Source organism: Rhinolophus sinicus, linkage group LG01, assembly GCF_036562045.2.
Source record: "Rhinolophus sinicus isolate RSC01 linkage group LG01, ASM3656204v1, whole genome shotgun sequence".
NCBI lineage: Eukaryota > Metazoa > Chordata > Mammalia > Chiroptera > Rhinolophidae > Rhinolophus > Rhinolophus sinicus.
The window spans coordinates 203,219,863-203,243,815 of record NC_133751.1 but is presented as its reverse complement, the minus strand read 5'-3'; the positions used below and the strand labels follow the sequence as shown (position 1 = coordinate 203,243,815).

The following is a 23,953-nucleotide window of genomic DNA, read 5'->3' as shown; positions in this document are numbered from 1 at the left end:
TACTAGCTGCAGCTCCTTAAACCCTCCTGCAGCCCTGGGAGGCATTTTCATCCCTTTCTATGGGTGGGGAAGCTTAAGGTGCACAGAGGAAAGGTGACCGCCCCAAGTCCCACAACTCTCTAAGCGACCAGAAGGGTTGTGTGACCTAGAGGCGCAGCTGCCTGCGTGGGTCCTGGGCCCTGCTGCTGTCAGAGAGCCTCCGCTTGCCCCCCCAGGAAGCCCTGGCCTTGTGAGGAGATATGTCCATAAACGCAAGATCAATTCCAGGCAAGGTGGAGGGAAATACTTTATATAAAAGGGACAGGACTGTAAAGGTGTGAAGGCAAAACAAAGCACCAGGCATGTTTGGAAAACAAGAATCAAGGGGAGAGAAGGGCTGCATGGCGGGGGTATGGCCTGACGGGGCCTGGGACTTCATCTGGGGTGGGGGAGGTTGCAGAATGAGGGATGGACCTGATGCAGAACCCGGTGGTGGTGGGGCCGGGCACAGCTAGGACGAAAGGGCTTATAAGCTGAGGAGTCTGAGGGCTTATAAGAAGCAGTCAGAGGCAGCAAGAAAGGGCAGGTCGGGCCAGAGCACAGAGATACACACAAGGTGAGGCCCTGGGGTAGATAAGACTTTCACCCTGTCACCGGTGTGCAGAGGGGTGAAACAGGAGGGGGGTGAAACAGGAGGGGGCGTAGAGGGGGACGAGCTGGCTGAGAGGCGAAGTGTCCTGAGGGAATAAGGCTGAGCGGGGAGGTTCACAGTGCAAACACCTGGTGAAGTGGGGAGGGGCCTGGAGACACCACTGGATTGGGGGAGGGGAAGCGCCAAGCCTCAGTGGGGCAGTTGATTCAGAAACCAATAATTAAAGAGTGAGGGAGGCCGGCAATGGTAGACAACTCTCAATACACTTATTGGTGAAAGAAGCAAGCGTTAAAGTCTTTTTCTCTGGAATGTTCTCTGATTGCTGTTGTAAGTACCCAAAAGATCTTAGAGGCAAAGGAGCTAACGTGAGAAAGAAGCTGAGGGTGAGTATGTGACCAGCAGGCGCTGTGCCCTCAGAGCTGTGAGCTCCCAGGAAGGGTGGCCAGGCCTTGTGATTTGGGTAGAGAGGAGGCGGCTAGTGTGAGCCGCCCTCTGCTGAAGGAGGCCCCAGGAAGACCCCTGCACAGTGTCTTAGCCACTGACAAGCCACTTCCTTACGGCAGCCTGGGGTTCCAGCGGCCCAGAGAGCAAAGGCCTTGCCAGGGCCACAGCCAGTGAGGGGAAGAGGGGGCTAGACCGTGCACTCCCTGGCCGCTCGTCCAAAGCTGTCCTGAGGGCTCAGGGCAGACACGTGGTGAGCGGCAGCTGCAAAACACAGGAGGCCTCTGTGGAAGGAGCAGCTGGGTAAGCCTGGAGCACGAAGACGCTCTTCCTGAAACTGGCTTTTCAAGTCTACGGGGCACAGGAGAGAAGCAAGGCCCATGCCCATCGGGTCATCCAAGAAAGGTCACGTCAAAAAGGCTTAGGGACGGGGCAGCCTCCCTGGGCAGACCTGACGTGGGGGGCGTTGGTCCCTGCCCTGTGGCATCGGCAGGCACAGCGGAGCAGGCCGCTCTCCCCGAACTCAGCCCATCCAGACAGTGGAAGGAGGCTGGCGCTGGCCGCAGGGGCTCGCCCAGCCCAGGCGTGCTGGCAGGCAGGCAGCCCGAGCTCCTGACCCCGCTCCTGCTGCTCACGCTCTGCTTCTGTGCGCTCAGCCTCTCAACCTTGCCTGGCAAGAGCGGCGGGGCCGCCCAGGATCCTAGGATGTCCTGTTTCCAGATCCATTTACCAGCTAGACCAGATGAGAAACACCCCACCCCTTCCACTCTCAGAACACTCAGAAAGTGGCTTTGGGAAGGACCGGGAGCTAGGCAGCCAGAGCAGTGGCATGGCTGTTGCCCAAACCTGAAAATGCATCAATTTTCAAAGACCAAAACCAAGTAAGAAACTAGCAGCCTCTTCTGCCCTCAGCCACCAAGGCACTTGTCACAACTCTGGGGGGTCTCATGTAACTATAATTAGGCCACTCACAGGGATTGTTCAATTAGCTCTTGGTGAAAAGCGCTCACCTGGAGATAGGATAAGAATTGCTCCCAGCCAGTCTCACAGTCACTTCTCCTGAAAACCAGCTTTTCTCCACTCGGGCATGTCCTCCCAGTGGGCCTGGGAGTTCTTGGGCTCTGCAGCACCATGAAGGCAGCTGGGCCTCTCACAGGAGCTGTGCGCCCGAGCATGGCCCCTTCTCCGCGGCTGAGCAGCCCACAGGGGTGGTGGGGTGGCCACCCTTAAGGGGACCTGCTGCTCTCCCAGCGAGTGTGGTGGGAAAGTGCGAGGGCCCCAGGAGCCGGGCATGATGGGAGGCAGCAGTCCGATGAGCACCGCAGTGAGAGCTGCTGGGGCCCGGAAACTTTCAAGATCTTTGTTGCAGTTCCCTCCTAGGCCAGGCCAGGGTGGAGCTGGTGGCCTGTGAGCTGGAAAGTGGAGGCCTGGAGAAAGGGAGCAGCAGGCAGAGCAGGCTGGGGTGGGTGGGGGGCCCACCGGGCGAAATTCGGCAGATGACTGATGGGCGCCCACCCACAGCCAACGGGGTACCCTGCTTCAAGCACCTGAACGGAGGGTGCTGCGGCCACAGGGCTGACCACATGTCACAGCTTGGGCCTCTTGCTGACCCCTCTCCTCCTGGGCTCCCTGCAACCTGCTGAGCGTTTTGGACATTCCCATGAAACCACAGGGAAATGAATGGGGCCTAGTTCACAGGCATGGAAAACCCCAGAGGAGAAGGTCTCTGGAGCCAGACATAACAGGCCCTGCGGGCGAGGCCGGAGCCAGGTTTCCTCTTCTGTGAGGCTGAATCCACTCCAGGCCTTTCTATAGGTTCGGCAGGCGGGGCCCAGCTGCAGCAGCACAGTTCAGCTGCTTGTTTTTCTAGCTCAAAAGGAAGTCTCCAGAGGCTCGGCCCCTGGAGCAGGGGCCCTCGGGCCCTGCCAAAGGGAGGCCCAGTGGCTGCGGTAGGGAGGGGGCTGGGGGCTTGCTGGGGAGCCGGGTTGACAGGCAGAAAGCCCTTTGTCAGCGTAAAGCTAGCCGAGAAGCCTCGCTCCCTTCCCAAGTTTCAGGGCTCTGCTCACGGAGGCACAGGGCAGCCTGCACGCGGCAGCAGCCGGGCACTCAGGGCAGAAACCTCGCCCTAAGCAGAACCAGGTGGCAGTTTCTGCTGGGCGGCCTCGCAGAGCTGGGTAATTAGGGCTTGCTGGCTCTGCCATGGTGTTGACACACATGCCTTTCTCTACTTCTAGCTGCTGTCCAACTGGAATTAGAACCGTGGACCAGAGGACGTGTGGCCAAGATGCACGGAGGCCCAGCCACCTCAGGGAGCCACCGCAGTGCCCCCCAACAGCTCTGCTGCCCTGCGCGGGCTCCCGGGCCAGGGTTCCCTTTCATGCCCCAGCCCAACAGTGGGCGCTGGCTCGGTAGCCTTGGACAAACTCAGTGGGGGCAGCTAAGTCACCACTGACATTGGGAGGGGTCAAGTTTGATTTTAAAATTAGGCCTTGGGCACGAAGATCTTTGAAAGAGAAGGGTATGCCAGAACACACAGGTGTTCTCTAGTTCTCTCTGTCTCTCTCTCTCTCTCTCACACACACACACACACACACACACACACACACACACGACAGCTAGATAAGGGAGGCTGAGACACGTTTCCTGGGAACTCATGCTGCTTTGTTTTTGCAAGTTTCAGCATGCTCTGCTCACCTTCCCTGCCGCTGGGGAGCAGCTCCCCTGGAGCAGGGCCCCCACCCCAGCCATGTGGTCACTAAAGGCTGCAGGCGAATAAGGAGAACTGTTGGTCAGGCTGGGCTTTCTGTGCACATTCTCTTATCGAGTCCTCACAAAAACCTTGCACGGGGAGGTGTATGCGAGCCCTAATTTGCACACAGGGAAACTGAGTGCCTGAGAGACCAAGCGCAGTGAGCACACAGGTCACCACCAGGGGGGCAGGGCCATGATCTGGAGATGGCGCTTTCTGACCCCAAAGCCTGTTCTCCATCCGCCCCGGGCCTGCAGATGGGGAAGGGCTGCCAGGGCAGCTGAGGCCGAGGCTTCCCTAGTGCAAGCGGACGAAAGGGCCAGGTGTCCAGGAGAAGAAGGTTTACTGGAATGGGCCAAACAGGAATCTGAGTCCTTTAGCTAAATAGTGGCTCCTCAGCCATAAAGAGGAGTCTGTGTTTCTGGGTCTCCCCTGACCCCAGAGATGAGGACCTGCAGAGGCTGGGGGGCTTCCTGAGTGGGCCACCCAGGGCAGCAAGGCCTGCAGAGGGTCTCAGCACTGGGGAGGCCGTGTGGTGGGGTGCTGCTTCCTTACCTGGCTGCTGTAATCAGCCCCCCTCACACTGCCCTCCGTGTGCACCTGGTCCAAGACCACAGGGAGGACATGCCCTGGCATGGGGACCGAGCTGGTGACTGCCTGGGCACACTGTGCAGAGCACCAGTCTCTGAAAGGGCCCCCGGGGGATCCCCCTAACAAACATTCTCTTTATTACTTCATGTGTGAAAAAGGCCCACATGGGCCACAATTCCAGCCCTGCATGTGGGGTGGTATCAGCTTCCTCAAAGACCTTACATCTTGTAAATCCTGTGGGAAACCATCAATTTTCTTTCTCACCCTAGACCCAAGGCAGAACTGATGGTGTCCCGGAGCCAGAGCCACACACATTTCCTGCTGGAGGCTGTTGGGGCAGGGGAGCCACCTGAGGGTCTCCCTGCCCCACAGCCTCTGCCTGGCCCAGGCAGGGGCCACCTGAGGGTCTCCCTGCCCCACAGCCTCTGCCTGGCCCAGACAGGGGCCACCTGAGGGTCTCCCTGCCCCATAGCCTCTGCCCGGCCCAGGCAGGGGCCAAGGACTGACTGCACTGGCAAACCCTTCCTCGATTATACCTGTTAACTCCTAACTGACACAAACCACATCGCAGCCTTGTTCTGCCTTCTCCTCATCCGGGTCTCTACTCACCTGCACCTACCCCTCTAGCCCCATCCCAGCTCCTCAGAGGCCATTCACGCCTGTCCAATACGAAGCCCTCTCTGGCTGGCTCCGGCAGCTCTGTTTACCTTAATTCCCAGTGCCTAGGACACTATCTGGCATACAGTAGGCGCTCACCAAATCCATTATTTTTATCTGCAATTGTTTGCTTTGTCTAAGCAAGACCAATACGTCATATATCTATGGTGCTTTATGTGGTTTTCACAAGCCTTAGACCACTCATTGTTCATAGGACAGCAAAGGGAGGCTCAGAGGGGTTACCCGCATGACGCCCCCAGGCTCAGACGCCCCACCCGCTTTTTCCTCAGGTGATCGCCTGCCATAAGCTCCCCGAGGACGGGGAGCAGGATTTCCTTGGCAGCCTGACCAAGGGCTCTGCTGACAGTGGGGACTCAATAGAGGGCCTGTCCCGAGGCCATGCTGGTCCCCTGGGAGGGGCAGTGGTGCTGGTCTGCCACATTACTCCTGTATTTTCTCACCCCTCACAGGTGGCAGCAGCTGCAGAACTGAGGTCACTCACCTCGACCTGGCTCTCTACCTTGGTGGCAACCCCAGACGGATGGAGCCTTTCCCCAAGGCTGCTTGCTGCCCGTGTCTGAGGCTGGCCATACCCGGCAGGCAAACACGCAACGCCACCTTCGGACCTGGCTAGGCCGTGACAGTTTTGTAACTGTGGAGGTCTTACTTAGCCCTTGCTTTGCCTGTGTCTCTCCTCTTGGAGGGACAAGGAGGGCAGGAGCAGGACTCAGCCCTCTGCCACTCCCCCTCCCACATAAATGCTTCCTCCCATCTGCATGCAGGGCTCGGGTCTCCCACATAAATACTTCCTCCCATCTGTAGGCAGGGCTCAGGTCTCCCACATAAATGCTTCCTCCCATCTGTAGGCAGGGCTCAGGTCTCCCACATAAATGCTTCCTCCCATCTGCAGGCAGAGCTCGGGTCTCCCACATAAATGCTTCCTCCCATCTGCAGGCAGGGCTCGGGTCCCTTGGTCCCAGTGTTGCTGCTGGGATGAGCACAGGTGCTAAGCCCATTTGCTTTCACTGCTCTAGTTCTCTCGTCATTAGCTGAAGGCTCAAAGGTTCTGCCTACGTCACCTGTGGACCTGTTTTGCTAATGCTACTCCCGCTCCACCTGTGGAAGTGTCCTGGCCCAGTTGGCGGAGCTGTCCGCTGTGCCATGGTCATCGGACCTTTACACACCTTGCTCTGAAAGTCTGCCCTGGGAGCTGGGGGACCCTGGGCAAGCCTCACAGAGCCTTTCTAGTCTGTCCCCAGAGGGCGTTTTCTCACTGAACTCTGAGCTGGGCAAAGAATTCAGGCACTTTTCGTGTTTCCCCTGCTGCATTGCACACTGTCAGAAGCATCTCAGGCAGTCCTGTAGGTCAGTCCCTTGCCCAGCCCCTGACCGTGGGCAGGGCCCTCGGAGGATGTGGCTTCTGGCATCGAAGGCTGTGGTCTGTGGCCCCTGCACGCTCTCGCTGGCCTGCTCTGGCCCCAGCCCAGCTTCCCTGCCAAGTCACCAGGAAATTGACACCTCCATCCCTGGGGCTCTCTTTGGGCCCCCCTCTTGGGCGACGGGCATCCAGACTCTTGAGGATTCCCCCTCGAATCTCTCTGCCTGCCGCGCCCTGGCCACCTTCTCCACTCAGTCACATTGAGCTTTCAAGGCTCAGCGCAGGCCCAGAACTCATCTTGGATCTTCGGTTTTCCTATCTGGGAACCAGGCCTCGCTCATCTCTGTATCCCAGGGCCAAAGGCATGTGTAGGTTCTGATGACAAACGAGGTGTTTCAGAGACATGATTTGCTTGATGCTCTACAGAGAACACTGAGGGGAAAACAAGACCTGTTTTGGGGATTGGAAGCAGAGCCCCCCCAGAAGAAGGGCCCAGGAGTGGTTCCTGCAGCTTTCCTTCTGCTTATCCCTGCTGGAAGGCAGGCATGTGAGCTCACAGACAGAACACAGACGGCTTCTGCCCTCCTGGTGGGACTCGCTGGCTTTTCTGTCATGGAATTCCTACTTGCCAGTAGATAGTTATCACTTAGATCCCACACAAGGTGACGTGTGGCAGGGACTCATTTGTTGGTCACCTGAGCAATGAAAAGCCTTATCCAAGGGCAGCTGCCTCACTGTAAACGTGAAACACAGCAGATTATGCGAAACCTTCTCTCTTCCTGGGCTGTTTCCACTGGACTAACACTTGTCTTATCACCCACTGGGATGCGGTGTGTTGAGTCTGGCAGAGCTCTTCATTTGTTACGTGACTTTAAAAATATTGACCCACCGTTTTATGAACTAGGTTCAGAGTGGTTGAAATAGAGGTGTTCCCATCTGGAGCTTTGGGCTTCCCCAACATTGCCATGTCCCCCCCCACCCCCCAGCCAATGTGCAGGACACACTGAGGCACTGGCTCTCCCTCTGCACACAGGAAGGGGCAGGTGGGTGCAAGCAAGGAGACTGCTGCTTTCACCCCCATCTCTACCCCCTGGTCTCTGGCCAGTGGAAGCTCTCACACACAGGCTGAGTGAATACTTTAGCTCTTTCTGGGTGCCACCCTCAACTCTACCTTGGGCCCAAGGCCAGAATAATCTGGATTAGGCCTTTCATCCCTCCAGGCGAGCTGGGCAGATGGTAAGTCAACACTGCAAGGCCCATGAATGTCAATGCCTGACAGGACACTCCCCAAACTGCCACTTGGAGTCCATCTTTTAGGGCAGCCCAGGATGCAGACGGGAGGCCTGTTTATCCAGGACACAGAGACACTCTAGGAAAGCTGATCACCTGTGACACTGGCCCTATTTTTGTGGGAGCTTCTTTTCGGGGAGCCCTATTCATGACGGGGAAGACTAGTCGATTCCATGCAGCCTCCCTGAGGGTGGGCATTGCTCCTCGTGGCACAGGCCACAGCACCCAGGGCTCTGCGGCCTCAGCCTGGCTGCCCCCACCTGGGTGCAGGCCCCTTCCAATGCCCTGTGTGGTTCCCTGGCTGCCTGCCCAGGAATGGCTACAGCCACCATAGGAGCAGTGACACTCACAAGCTGTGCCTAATACCCTGGCACGAAGAGTTCTGAGAAAGAAGTGGCCCCGGCCACTGCATGCAAGGAGTGTAAATGGAGAGACCGAGCAATGTGCTGTATCTGGGAGGCTCCTGGACTTTTAGGGAGAGGTGGTCAGGAGTGGGGTGGGGAGAGCCATTCTCCTTCCATCCTTAGAGGGTCACTCTCACTCCAACAAAGACTGACAAGACAGCACACGGAGCCCTGTGAGCCAGCTCTCAACTCTGAGCTCAGCTTGTCAGGAACCGGTCAGCCTCTTCTCTGCTGGCTTCCGTCCCCTGTCCCCTCCCTGCCACCTGCCTCCCCTGGGTGGGCTGGCCTCCCACACTGACTCACCCGCTGAGAGGAGATGGAAACCAGCACACGGGCTTTCCCACACTGGGGGGAGGGGGGGCAGGGGGAGAGACACGTCACAGGGACTCTGTTCCCTGCCTCCTTTGCATACTTGTGCCACAGCGCTGGTCACCGCTCATGAATGCTGGCTCACACCCATCTTCCCCAATGGGCTGTGAGCTTCAGGGAGCAGGATTTTCCTGTCACTCATGCTCAGTGTGGCAGTGGCACCAGCAGGTGTGCGATAAAGCCTGCTGAACAAGCAAAGGAATGGTGTCTAGGTCTCGGCTGAAAACAGCTGGCAGCTGGCCCTCCGACCCACGAGGCACGTGTGCACACCTCCTCCGGCCCTTCCTCATGCGCTCAGGCATTTCCCAGGGGTCCCTCTCTAAGCTGGCAGCGGGAAATGACCCACCCGGCATGTAATGACTGCAATTCTGAATAAAAGTGTTTCCTGAAGACTCCTGTGGTTCTCCTGCTCCAGCCCAGCTTTCTCGGGGCTCTGACCAGCGCTGGCCAGGTCTCCAGGAGGCCTGGCCTGGATGGGAAGGACGCGCGGAAGGCAGGTGTGCTCTCTTGGGGACAGGCGGCTTCGCTTTGTATCAGAGCACAGCGGGGCAGCCACCTCCTGGGGTTCTCGCTCCCCAAAGTGGAGGGAAATGTGGGGAGTCATCCACCACATACCACCTGGTAATCTGAGGCAGATCGGCCTCCCCAACCTTCACTACCTACCCCCGAGTTTCCTCTTGCGAGGATTAAGTGAGATACACTGTGTAAAGTTCTTACCCTGCGGGCCGGCACGTTAAATATTCCATAAGTATTTTTCATTACTATTATTATTATTATTAAAACCTTAAGGTGAAAAGGGTCTGGTGACACTAAAAGAAAAGGAGGTTGGGAACAGAACCTGAGCACAGCCAGCATTTGCTGGGCGCCTGCAGCGTTCCGGAGATTGTACTGGGGGCTGGCACGAGCTCTAGGGCGCAGGGAATGAATCAGAAGACGGACACACTCGTGCTCAGTGTGGCACTCAACCCCCACTCCCCCACCTCCACAGAATTTCTTAGAGTCATAATCTGGCCCTTTCCTGGGGCATTTATTTAGTGAGCTCCCGAGAAGTATTCTCAGCACTTTGGGCAACGGAGCCCTCCGGCGAGCTGAGGAAAGCAGTGTCACATTCACCCCCACCCTGTACCCGCAAAACATGTTTCCGCCAAGCCAAAGGCAGCGGCCTCCCTGCAGGGCCCACAGGAAAGCACTGGTTGTCCTGAGGAGACAGAAGTACATGAACAGCGTAGGACTTACGTCTGATGACACCAGCTGGAAACTTCGCTGGGAAAAAGCCTAAAGGTATGAAGAACTTCTGCCGCTTCAAAACTAGAACATGGAAGAATCTGATGGTTTCTCAGAATGTTTGCGACACAGAAGATGGTGAGCAGCTAACTGGCCTTTCATCTACACTGAAGACTAATGAGAGCAAACAGATTTAGGTTAAACTGGAGAGCTGTTAGAACCCAGGAAGAACTTGCTAACGTGACAAATGCACCGAACAATCCAGTTCAAAGTCAATTGAAAAAGTACATCACCACCTCACTCGTCTGGAACTCAACCACACACCACCTTGAATTTGGAAACATGGGGCAGAACCAGGAAAACAAGCAACAGAGCCTGTGGGCGGCCAACGCAGGTGCTGGAGCCGGCGTCACATGTGCCTGACAGCGCAGCCCCCTTCGCTCCTCACTCAGAGCCTTCCCTCTTCTTGAACCACCATTCCAACGCGCTCCGCTGCTTCTAACTGATCTCACACCCCGCGGGGCCTCACGCTCACAGCCGGGATGGCGAGGGGGCTATGGCTTCTGGACGGCCGTGGAGAAGGAGCAACTGGCCTTGACTGTAAATAAAGGTGGATGCAAAGACAGACGGGGCCGGGCATCCGTGACGCTGCGTGAGACTCGCAGCACCATGGGGCCTTCAGTGCAGGGAAAGAGGCACAGACAGCACGCAGACCACAGGAAATACTCTAGTGTCACGACAGAAACGCTGTGAACAATACTAAATCATCAGAAAGGGATACGTTCTGTCCAGTCGACGCGATCAAAGCCAACACTAGGTGTATAAATTAAAAGTTTTGGTGCTGGAAATAATAAATCCCTTTCCAGGTGAAACTGAGGTTCTATACAGAACAATTCCTTTGCTAAGGTTCCAGATGGTTCACCATTACGCTATTTATCTAATGATCATGGCTGGCATACCACTGTGTGAGACACGGAGGAGAAGACACCTGAGGACACGCGAGGAAGCCGCCAAGAGTCAGGGTGCCCGCCTGGCACTCGAGAAGGAGATGCTGACGGGTGAGTGAGGCGCTGATGCCTCCGCAGGCCTCACTTCCTGGTGCTCCCCAAACCCTTCAGCTCCAGGGTGATGAGAGCGGGGTCCGCAATCCCAGGAAAGGAGCCACATCCTCTGACATCCCAGGCCCTTCTCACATTTGGAACCCGACAGACCATCCTGGGCTTGGAGGGCAGACACTGTGTCTCGCTCATTTTCCACCTGGCTCAGCAGAGCCTGGCATGTCCCTGGGGGCAGATATGGGGTCACACGGGGTCAGCCAGGGTAGCTCCAAGTCAGCGGAGTGATACGTGTTCTGTCTCCCAGCTGGGCCTTGCTGTGTTGGGTTTTCAGAAGAGCTGCATTAAGTCAGCCACTGCCTTTTGCTTGACTCAATGGTCATGAGCTGGGCACTTGCTGAGTCACTCGGTGAGATCTTTGCCCACCTGGGTGCCCACTGTTGGCGAAGTGTGCTAAGAGAGAGTAATCATGTTCAACTCCTTTTCAATAAATGAAGCAGCCCCTAGGTGATTTATATCAACGGATGGCCTTTGTCATCAAGTACAGCAATTCCTTCTGGCTCTGGAGGCTTCCTGCCCAAACACCAAGAAAAAGCCACAATGCCCCAGGGAGCTGGGGAGTGGCAGTGAAGACAGATCAGACACACTTCCCCACAGAGAGCACAGCCAAAAGCTGAGAGAGCCAAGCACGTTCTGGTTGCCTGCCAGGCAGCTGCAGGAGGTGACAGCCATGGGCACCTTTCTTCAGGCTTGGAGCCAGCACGCAATTCTGTGGCCGGTTTCCTATATGGGCTGACCTCCTGAAAGTATGTCAGGCTTCTGTGGCCTGGGTCCGTACTCCGGACTTCTGGGTATCCGAGAGAGGGTGTTTACGCAAAAGGACCTGCTACTCTAAGTATCTCAGCATGCCCCGGGGTCTGCACAGCACACTGGCATGCAGGGGGCCTGAGGCACACCCCACCTACGAGGAACTGAGTGGGCCTGTTCACCAAACAAGGGGATGGCCTGAATACCACCAGAGTCTTCTAGAACTCCTTGAAGCCTGGGAAAGGGACAGGCCTCCTTGGGTTTAAACACTGCTCAAAAAGCTAGCCATAGGGGCCAAAGAGCAGTCCCCACCCCGGATACAAATCCGTGGATGGACAAACAACCAGAGAGGCAGAGAAAGAGACATGGGTCACGCCAGGAAATTCTGAAAAAGGTATGGATGCAGCAAAAAAGGTAGAGGTGTAGCCAATTCTGCCCATCCTCTCTCACTGCTCAAAGCATGTCACCACATGTTAAAAGCATATGGAAAAAAACAACCGAAATGCTCCAAGTCACACTGGATTGCAGCAGCCCGGGAGGCTCCCAAGAATGGAGAGAACTGCAGTCCATTACAAAAAGACAAGTAAAGAAAAAGGCAAAGCTGTACAAAGGAAATTTAACTCAAGAAGGAAGAAAAGTTGTTTGCTTACTGTAACCCTGTGTTAAATCAACCAAGGAAACATTTACTCTCTTTAATAAGGTCTTTGAGAATTTAAAAGTGTGCAGTTTTGAGAGTTCCTGGTATCCTAGAATTTTCTGTCTCGCAGGGAAATCTCTCGAGTCATCCCTGGGTGGTTATTTGGGCTGTAAAAGAAGGGCTGTGAGAATAACGGGGGCACGCTCACCTTGCCAGCCGCGGGGCAGGTTTGGGTCTATACCCTCTCTGTACTTTCCTTCCTCTCTCCAAGTCGCGGCACAGAAGGGATCTCATCAGGCTGCTTGGGGCGCGGCATAGAATTGTGTATTTTTAAGCCTGTCATAGTCGCTAAGAGAAAAGATGTTAAACTGCCTCACAGGTATATTTAACATCTTTTCCTTTCCCCTCCTCCAAATCTCTTTAAACTTTCATAATCTGAAAGTAAGTTTGTGGTAAAAGTCCTTCTCACTGAGATCAGGAGCAAGACACGGATGCCTGCCGTCACCACTATCATTAAACACTGCACAGTGCAATAAGGCAAGAAAAAGAAATACATGGTGGGAGAATTGGAAAGGAAGGAGTAAATGTGTCACTATTTGTAGATGACATGATTGGATATATAGAAAGTAAAAAAGATTCTACAAAACAAATTGTTTGAATTTAATAAATAAATGAATTTAGCAAGGTCACTGGATACAGGGTCAATAATAATTAGCTGTATTCCCATATGTCGACAACGAAGAGAAAAGGAAATTAATAAATACCATTTAAAATAGTATCACAAACGTCAAATACCTAGGAGTAATATACAGAAAGATGATAAAGACCTTTATACAGAAGATTATAAAACATTATTGAGAAAAATTAAAGAAGACCTAAGGATGAGAAGACAGTATCATAAAAATGTCATTTTCCCCCAAATGGATATATAGATTCAAATCAATCTCAATATAAATCCCAGTTGTGTGTGACAACTGACAATCTGATTCTAAAATTTATATGGAAATTGAAAGGGCCAAGAATAGCCTAGATGCCCTTTATGGCAGAGGAGCAAGGTGGAAAGTCTGGCTCTACTGGATATCAAGACTTTTAACAAAGGCACAATAACTGGGACAGTGGGGTACTGGCACAAGAAGAGACCTACAGATCAGTGAAACAGAACAGAGGACAGAAACACATCCGTGTACTTCCTTTTAGACAAAGGTGGCACTGTGGAGAGGTGAGAAAGTCTGTTCAACAAATGATCTCGGTCAATTAGATATCCAGAGGGAAAAGTGAAACTTGCTGCAATATTAAAAAATCAATTCTGAAGAGATTATAGCAAAAAATAGAAAAGACAATACAATAGAGCTCCTAGAAGATAATGCAGGAAAAACCTGATAGGTAATTTTGTGTGTCACCTAGACTGGCCATGGAGTACCCGGATAAACGTTATTTCCGTGTCCGTGAGGGTGTTTCCGCTGTGTCTACGAGCAGCATCTGAATCAGCAGACTCAGTAAAGCAGATGGCCCTCCCCAAGGTGGGTGGACACCATCCAATCTGCCGACGGCCGGGACAGAACGAAAGGTAGAGGAGTGAGGACTTCAGCCCTTTTCCCCTGTCTCACTGCTTGTGCTGGGCATCTCACCTCATCTTCTGCCCTCAGACTGGGATTTACACCACCGACTTCCCTGGTTCGCAGGCCTTTGGACTCCACTAGATTACACCAGCTTTCCTGGGTCTCCAGCTTGCAGACCGCGGATCGTGGGGCTTACTGGCTTCCATCATCACGTGAGCCAATTCCTGAAAATAAATCTCCATCTACCTACTTACCGTGTTTCCCCGAAAATAGACCTAGCCAGACCATCAGCTCTAATGCATCTTTTGGAGCAAAATTAATATAAGACTCAGTATTATATTATATTATATTACATTATATCATGTAAGACCCAGTCTTATATTATATTAAAATAAGACTGGATCTTATATTAATTTTTGCTCCAAAAGACGCATTAGAGCTGATGGTCCAGCTAGGTCTTTTTTTCAGGGAAACACGGTACCTACCTACCTATCTACCTACCTATGTATCTCCTATTGTTTTTACTTCTCTGGAGAACCCTGACTAATAGAAACATATCTTCAGGATTTTTATACAGATTTCTTAAATGGAATATTAGAAAAATCAACCACAAAGAAAAAAATCAATACATTGAATTACATTGAAAAGAAAAACTTCTGTTCTTCAAAACACCACCAAAATGAGTAAAAAACCCAAGCTACTAAATAGAAGATATTCGCCACATGTATAACCAACAAAGGACTCATATCCAGGATAGAGAGAACTATAAATCAACAAGAAAAAACAGGAAACCCAGTAGAAAAATAGGCATGAAATTTGAAACGGTCCTCTACTGAACGGCCAATAAACATAAGACGTCTCATACATGGCTGGTGAAGTGGTAAACTGGTACACCCACTTGGGAAGATATTTTCTCTATGATTCGGCAATTTCCCTCCTAGGTGTATACTCAAAATAAATACATGTATATATACACGAAAAGACACATACAAGCAGATTTATAATAGCCCCAAATTGAAACAACCCAAATGTTGACTGAATGAAAGCGGATTGGATAAACTGATGTATTTCATTCATTTATGCAATGACAATGAATGGACCATAGCTAGATGAGCAACAAAGACGAATTCTCACAAACATAATGTCCAAAGAAAAGAGTCAGACACAAAAGAGAATGTACAGAATGATTCCATTTCTATAAAGTTCAAAGCCAAGCAAAACTAATCTCCAGTGTTAGCAGTTAGTTATGATGATGGATTCCTCTGGGAGGAGAGAGGGCATGAGGGAAGCTCCTCGGGGACTGAAATGTTCTGTTTCTTGATCTGGGTGATGGTTATGTGGCGGGTTTATCCTTTGAACTAGATTCATATGATTTGTCCACTTTTCTCGATCCATGTCATAGTTAAAACATAGGCTTTAAAGAAGTGAGTTTATTGTAAAAGCCTATTTTCCAGTGCGCGCACTGTGGCAGGCAATAGTGGCATTGAGGTGAGTGGGCATTAAGCTCTAACACACACCGAGACATGGGTCCGTGTGCGTCTGCGCATGTGCCGATGTATCTGCAGCTGGTCTGCCCAGCACAAGCTCGGCACTGCTGCTGGTTTCCATGTGTTCGCACTGATCAGACCTAGCCTTAGAAAGCCAGCAGGGCCCGAAGAGCTAGCGATTTCTCTGAAGGGCTCAGCACTCTGGCCCAGCAGCTGGGGAAACCTTTGCGGAGGCAATTCAGTGCTTTAAAACATGACTTTAGGCTCCATCCCTCCCCTGTGTCCCAGTAGCTGGGGAAAGAGTGCTGACACAACACAGCTGCTTCAGAGCTTCTCCCTCCCCTGGCCACATTACCCCTGTGGGAGTCTGGGTAATGTAAGTAACACAGGAGGCACCCATGCTGCCCCAGGCTGGCTGCCCTCGGGCAGTGTGGCCTCACTGTGGCGCTGTCCCAGGCCTGCCTCCCCAGTGCTTCACCACCACGCAGCCCAGGGAAAAGCCTGCTGGCTCCACCTGGGGCTCATAGCTTGACCTTGGGCAGGACACCTCTCAGGGAATCCGGTTCCCTCTCCATAAAATGGGAGTGTTCATATGCCCTGCCCTTCCTGTCAGGAAAATCGAGGCCAAATGAACAATGCATTTTGACACTCAAGATATCATTATTGCTGCTGCATGGAGTGAGGTGATGGGAGGGAAGGGAGCCCCGCCCCCTCTCCACATGGTGGGGAAGGTGAAGAAGCATAACCTTCCCTGATTACCATCTTATGCCCAACACCAAAGGCTGGGATGGGAAACGGTGAGCTCACACCTGCACAGTAAAGGGCCAACTCCAACATGCACGGAACAGCTGTCAGCTTGCTCCCATGAGGTCACTTCTGGCATCTCTCTCTGGCTGGGTTGCTTCCAATTTCCCCCGAACCCCTCCTCTCCCTTGATTTCTGGCTCCCTTTTCTCCTAACCAAGGGCTGCACCAGGAACAAGAAAGGCATTCTTCATTCTAACCTGGCAGTGTCAGTGGGAGATCTGGAGGCTCTCAGGTAACGTAACTGCTTAGCCTGCCGGTCCAAGGTGCAAAGTGTCATTTCCAAAGTCCTGGGAAGGGTTGGTGTCAGTCTGATGTTGTCAGAGCTGCTGGGACATACCCTCTCTGCTTATTTATGTGATGGCAGAGGACAAGAACCAAGCAGAGGGGGAAAGAAATTAAACGCGGGGCTTTATCCAGGAGTTCCTGCTCTCCTTCCTCCCCATGAAAAGGTGCCCCTTGGAGCTCCTGCCACAGGACCATAAACTGCTTGCTGGCCCAGCTGCAGCCCTGGGGACCGACCACTGCATTTGTGCTGAGGCCACACTTTCCCCGGGCTGCTCCCAGCCAGTGACTGAGCACTCGGGGGCCCTGCAAAATGTGAGACGTCTCCAGCAAGTGACTTTGGTTTGAGGACCTCCCATGGGCCCGGCGACCCCTTCTTCAAACAGCTACAGCCTGAGACGCTTCCTACCCGCTGTCCCTCCCCCTCCTCCACAGGGGAGGGACTTACACTGAGGTCTGAAGGCTCTATCTCTGCTTTCTTCCCTCCCATTCTGTTTCTCACAGTCCTGCCCTCAATACATCTCCTGCACATCTAATCCTGTCCTGGCACCCGCTTCTCAGAGGACCTGAACTAACACAAGTGGTACCGGAGTGAATCTGAGAAAACAAGCAGAGCGGAGGAGTTTGGGGACTGCTCACTCATTACCTGGCAGGCAAAGGGGACACTCTTCTGAGTGGTATGTGGGGCATGGAGAGTCCTTGGCACAAAGTAGTGGTCTAATTGCTCAAAGATTCAACAGTGGCGACCTAGGAAAAAGCCTCTGATCACTTTGTGACGATGGAAGCATTCATCTGAAAGCCTGGGAGGCGCAGTGGAGTCTTGGCTGGTTACCTGAGGTGTGCCGATGCCCAGCTGGGGGACGGTGGCAGTCTGAAGGCCCTCAACAAGCAGGTAAAGGCTGAGTGGGAGAGCCAGAGGGCCTCTGTAACAGCTTACAAAAAGGTGGCACACGCTTCCCACAGAAGGCACGCAGAGGTCACCCCCTACTGCTCAGGAAATTTCCCTAACCCTTTCTGGGCTGCCTGGCACATAATGAGGGGTACATGCCAGGGTGATCCAGCTTAGGATGTGCTGGGCCTGATCAGAAAGGAGGGATTTTATACCAAGAGGGAGAAGAATTAGCTAGCAGAACTTGGGGGCCTGATCAAGGGGGCCAGGAAGTAAAACCAGGGGAGCAAGAAGATTGCACTAATTTGGGGGTAATTTCTTGGGATGTGGGATTCAGCACCCTGGCAAATACCCCAGGGGATGGGGTCATCCTTAGGGGCCTGGGGAAAGTGACAGCTAAGGGTGAGCCAAGTGGAAAAAAGGCATGGATTGCCTGGCAGACAGCAGAGGAAGGAACGTCTCTGAACCAGGGTGACGCATAGCTGCCCAGGAGAGGTGGAAAGGGCAGCGCAGAGCTGGAGCCCGGGTCTGCAGGGCCCAGTGCGCGGGCCACTCAGGTGGTTACAAGGGCAAGCACCACACCAGTGCCTCTGACGTACTCCCCCATTTACATGCCCCACCACACATCACCTCGTTCCACTCTCCCTCAGCCCTGACATGTATCACCACCTTCAGGATCCTGATAGGCAGGCTGCACCGCAGCGTGGACAGTGATCTGCCACGGACAATGACCGGCCACCTCAGATTTACGATGACAAGTTGGGACTTGTTCTACCAGACAGGCCGTCTATCCACCCAGGGGTCCGCAGGGACTGGAAATCCCAGAATCTCCAGACAGAGAGCTTCTAGGGTAGGTCTGCTTGGAAGAGGCTAGAATCAGAACTTCCTTGGGCTTCAGGTGATGGAGAGAAAGGCAGGTGGTGTGAAGGCACAGCTTTGGAATCTGCTAGAGCTGGGGTAAAATCCACAGGGTGACCTTGGGCAGGTTAACCGCTCTCAGTTTGAATTTGTTTTTATTTTGCAATCTGTGAAACTGTGACACGATCATCTGCCTGGAGAAATAATCTGGGTGAGCTCCTCGCCCAGTGCTGGTGAGTCGTGGGCAGTCAGGGAGTGGGGACTACGATCCCGCTACATGGGTCAGAAACACGAGAGGTCCTGGACAGCATGCAGCCTCGCAATCAAGTTCAGCGTCTGCCAGCTGGTCTGGCACACTTAATGCTCTTCCTAACTGTGACTGTGCTTCACTAGCAGGCCAAAAATGGCAGGCAGGTGATGTAAGCAACCCTAATTACTACTATATGCACAGAGTTAAACCAAATTTTCACAGCTTCCTTCTTCTATGTTAGCGCTTTAGAATCCATAAACTGTCCAAGGAGACAGTTTTCCCTGACGTCATGAGTAATTTAACCCTCATCATAATCCTACAACAAATGAAAAGACAAAGGTTGGAAAGAGATTTGACTCCCCCCTACCCAGGTTCCTTCTCTAAAAGGGTTAAATTGGGTCCCCCGACCTGCCTTCATCAAGCACCATCTGCCAGGTCCTGGGCTAGGGCTCTAGGGGTACTGATATGAACAAAACAAGAAGTAGTTTCAATAATTAATTATATCAAACTAATATTGAGATAGGAAAGCTCATTTCTCTCATATGTAGAACCTCAGCTCTTTGCTGCTGTGACCTTCATGTTACTCAGCTCTAGACAACACGGGCTCCTTAGGGCCTGGGCTAGAATGTTCTCATTTCCTAATATCACAATTACAGCAATATGGGGATTCAGGCACTCTTGGGGAAACGATGCTAAAGTGAACAGAGGAACACAGGGCAGAGCCTGGGGGAGAAGACAAAGCCATGGTCAGGCTCATGGGGTTCCCTGTTCACAATTCCTAAGTGGGGAGAGGGGTTTGCCTTTGCACAGAGTGCATCGCACACGGCTGACGGCTGTCACACATGGGCACCAGCGTCCTCCCCAATCAATACTCGAATGGGAGCTGCAGCCAGAGCTCCCGGATGCAGCCCTGCCGGCACAGGGAAAACAGAATGGAAGTCGTGACGATTTTTCTGTTTGGGAAGGAGAGGCAATCAACACGTACTCTGGGCATTTTACATGCTAGGCCAGTGATGACGTCTTTGACATGTCAATCCACTTAAGCCCCATGACAATCATGACAGGTAGGTATCATTAGTCCCTTGGCTTAACAGATGAAGAAAACTGAGGCTCAGAGAGGTTAGGAAATTTGTCCATGGATTGAGAACGAACCCCAACATTGCCTCTAAGACAAGCGAGAGAGAACCACAGAGAGGGATCATTGGGGCACTGGCTCACATACTTCTCTGGGTCACGGCTCCTCTCCCGTATCCTACACAAATGTTTTCTCTTACAGGTCTTTGGGGGCTGAAGTTCATCAATTATGCATAACCCCTAAAGTCTCCTCTTACATTGCTCACTCTGAGACGTATACCAGGAGCTAAGCATTAGGCCTAGAAACAGAGCTAGGCTATGTTCTCCTCTCAGCTTCCAAGACAACCTAAGTCATCGTCCTCACTGGACCACTGAACTGCTCAGGCATGAACTTAAAGGAAGGAGGGCTGGTGCCCTTCCCCCACTGAACAGACACTCTGCCAACCTTTGTTTTAAGGAGTGGAAAGTCAGGCCAGAACTGGAGTCTATAAACCCCTGGGCCTAAAGATCTGTTTCTGCTGCCACAATCTCCACGCACGAGGCTGCCATCCACTGCCATCCAGCAAGCACCAGGGAGCACAGGGCGCTGCTGCCACAGAGGGTGGCAGGCTGGCACGGCAGGCAGCTCAAGGCTTATTTCTCTGAGTCGCTAGCCACCCAGGGACTTGCTCAGTTGTCCCCGGGCCCCCGAGAAGTCCAGCCCTACTTCTCTGTAGAATGAAACATTACAAGTAGCTGAGATGGTAGTTTTAACACAATGGCCCATCACCCTGGAACTGTCTTCTAGAAACAGTGCCGTCTGAGAGGAGACACGATGGGGTTAAAGGATGCTTGGCCAGCCTTTCCTAAATGATCAATTGGGTGGGAACTAAAGGTACACACTAGCTTACTAGGGCTCCCCCAAAGATTAACTACAAAGAGGAATGCGTTGAAAGCAACCAGAGTGGAGACCTGGTCATGAAGGCACCCAGGAACCCACCTCAACCCATACGAAAGCAAGAGTTTTTGAGGAAGACACGAGTTTCTCTTCCAGAAGGTAAGGCAGAGTTCCACTGGCATGTGCCTATTTGATTCCTTCCACTGGATAAAATTAAATAGCTGGGATATTTAAACAATTAGATCACAATATGTTGTCTTTGAGCCCAGATTGGGACTGTTCTTGTCACTGCCTGGGGTTTGCAGACAGTGGAACTTGGGACAACAGTTGCCTTTTATCTAGTCTCTTCCCAGAGTAAACATGATCACGCAGCTGCTGCCTCACACAGCTGTGGCCAGTGACCTTGAGCAAGACCCCCCAGACCTCAGCTTCTGCAAATACAACAATAACAAAAGCACACTCTTCAGGTTGTCATGAGGATTAAACTGGATAACAAATGCAATGTCCCAGGACTGTGCCCAACACCCAGTAGGTCCTCAAAGGTAGCTGCCATCACTATTTATCATCATCACCGTCGCTGTCACCATCAGGGCATATTCCCTTTGCCTCACTCACGACCTTCACTGTCACACAGATAGAAATACAGTCAAGGAGGCATTCTGCGATGAAGAAAGGAAAGGCTACAGACCTATGCCAGCTGCCACCTTTCTAACATGGCCACCAAGTTAAATCTCTCTCAGTTCTCAGAAATCCTCCAACTAGAAAATCTGCAAGGTAGACTGTCACAACAAGACCTATAAACGTAAGTCTAGTCAGACAACACTGCCAAAAGCCAAAGTCACACAGTGAACCAAACTAGCCGGCACATGACGGAGACCACGTTGGGGGTGGGTCTGGAGAAAAGGTGGAGTCTGGAGAGGAAGGTCTACTTTGGAATAGACCCTAGTCCACCACAGCTGCTCCTATACAAGCACTGCAGGTTCTATGTTTAGGGGCAAGAGGTATTATGGGAGGAATATTCTATACTTTTCTAGCAAAGTCGCAAAAAGTGTGCTTCTCTTCCTGACAATCCCTTTGTAAGAGAAGCCCAGTGTAACAGAGCCCAAAGGTGCGACCTCTGCAGGACATGCTGACATGACACTCTTTCCCACTGAGTGGCTTACTTGTTGCTGTCGCGGTACTCGTAGATGTGACATCCTTGAGGCAATCCAGTCTCGTGGTCCAGAGTGAAAGCAAGCTTTAGCTGAATAAAGAGAAGAGAAAAACAGGTAAGTTTCAGGCAGCATGCTCTGCTCATTCTGATACCTGGAATAAAAAATAAATAAAAATCAAGCACGATCACCCTGCCTCCAGCTGACGTGTGGTGGAGAACCTGGGCCTGCCACCTCTGGGAAAAGCCCATGCCTCATGGGAACACTGTTACCAGGACTCTCCTTATTCCTTCAGCATGCAACCAATTATTTACTAAGCACCTGCTTTGTGCTCGACGCTGAGCAAGCTGACGGGGAAAGAACAGTGAACGGCAGAAGAGAGGGGACTCCTTTGTGGACCTTCCAGTCTAGTTCAGGAGCTGGAGCTCACTCACACGATCACAATAATGAATGAATATGTATAAAACTTCAAATTAAAACAGGTTCTCTGAAGCAGGAAACAAATCTCCCATGTTTCTATTGAAGTAAATAACTGGACCTAGAGCGGGGAGGGAGGATAGGGAACGCAGGAGGAGACTTGGTACGGAGGCCCTGGGGCAGGAGTTCCAGGAACCGAGGGAGGCCTGGTAAGCCGGAACTTGCTCTACAGGGGACGCGGTGGGCAGTGACGCGCAGAGGAAGGCCAGGGCAGACCACGCGGTACCTTCTTGGCGACATTAGGACTTTGGCCTTTACCTTAATAGCAAAAGAAAGTCTGACATGTTTTAAGGAAGGGGTGGATAACATGATCAAAGTTATGTTCTAACAAGATCCCTCTGGCTACTGTATAGAGACCAGGCTGTGGGGAGAGAGTGGAAGCAGGAGGCCTCCAGGAGGCTAGTGGGAAGGGCAGGTGAGCGGCGATGGGGGCTGGGAGGGCGGGCGAGATGGAGAGAAATGAACAATTTGAGATCTATCTTCAAAGTAAACTTTTAGAAGTAGAATCGACAGGATATACTGATGGATCTGATGTTGGGGGGTGGTGAGGACAGAAATCAAGAAACCAAGGATTTTTGATTTCATTAACCAGGGAGGTGGTTGTCCCACTGTTGAGTGGGAAGACTGAACTTGGATACTGGCAGGGAGTCAGAAGTTTGACTTTGGACATATTAACTGGGAGGCACTCATTAGCTTTCTCTGATTCAGGGAGATTGGGAACACGATCTCCCCAATCAGAGAGATTTCTTTGCGGCTTCCGGAGAGGACTCCGCAGGTGACTGCAGAGCGCCAGGTGTGTCGCTGGGAAGCCGCGTTCAGTGAGGTTCTGTGTGTCCAGCTACAGCGCAGTCAGCTGTGGCAGCCGTAACATTTCCAGATGCAGAGCCAATTATTAGACTTACAAAGTCACACCGGATTTTTTATATCACCAGGGAAATTTTAACGAAAATTAAGTGCACATTAGGAGGATACACTATTGTAACTTTTTTTTTTTTTAAATTGCAAGGCTGTTAACATAGCTAATGATCTGCATCATTAGATGCTGGACATTCTTCTCTTTCTTAGAGGGAAATGAGCTTGTAGGGATGGTGTGTCCTTTTACTGACCCCGAGGAAAATACAGAAACAGAAACAAGCCCTCTTTACCATCCTGAAGCCAGGAACTTGAAGTCAAAGGTGTGTTTTCCCTACAGAGCACTGTTTGGCTCTTCCCTACCCACTTTCAGTAAAACAGAAAATAATTATTTTTTTAAAAATCTATTAATTATAACCCTTTTCTCTCTATCTCCCTCTTTGTAGCTGCGGTCAGACCTATGTTCATCTAGTCTGTTTCAGAGACTGTACTGCGTAGAAATTTTTAAATCCTTTGACTTAGAGATTCAAGTTATGAATTTAGGGCTTAGAGAAATTCTTATAAATGTAGGAGGAAAAGATTTTTTTTTTTTTTGCAAAATTGTTCACCTCAGTGTTATTTACTGGAAAGACTCTAAAAATGCAGCAATAGCAGAATGGTTAAATAAACTATACCACAGTCTGCAGAACAGTCTGCAGCTGTTACACTGTTCATAAAGAATTATTAACCTGGGGAAATACCTGGGCTAGATGAAAAAAGCAGGATACACACTTGATTATATACAAGAAAACTATGTAAATAAGAACAGAGACTGCATGAAGAAAGACTGGAAGGAACGATATCAAAATGGCAACAGAGATTGCTTGACTTTCTTTGCATTTTCCAAATTCTTCATGATACGCATGGTGAGATACAAGCTGTAGTCCTTGGTCATGAGGGAATTATGGGAAATTTAATTCCAGGGGGATTCTCAAGGTCTATGTATATCCTAATTCAACAATAATGAAGTGAGGAGAGCTGGTGATGGGGACGGGGAGAGAGGGAATGGAGACGAAAGGCCCTCATGTTTACTGAATACAGAACTCACGTTTATTGAATGCTTACCAAGTAAAGACTTTCCTTTAGCCTGGACCACAACTATTTGAATTAGGTATTACT

The 23,953-nt window shown here is 51.8% G+C and overlaps 1 protein-coding gene across 3 annotated transcripts in view; it reads right to left on the bottom strand.

Annotated features, from left to right (window-relative positions):
* Positions 1–23,953, bottom strand: part of DIS3L2 (DIS3 like 3'-5' exoribonuclease 2) — a 296,388-nt gene that overhangs the window by 15,113 nt on the left and 257,322 nt on the right. For all 3 annotated transcript variants that reach the window (XM_074314980.1, XM_074314986.1, XM_074314989.1), the window contains exon 14: positions 21,479–21,558. In XM_074314980.1, the coding sequence (XP_074171081.1) occupies positions 21,479–21,558 (80 nt within the window). The remainder of the gene's footprint in view (positions 1–21,478; positions 21,559–23,953) is intronic.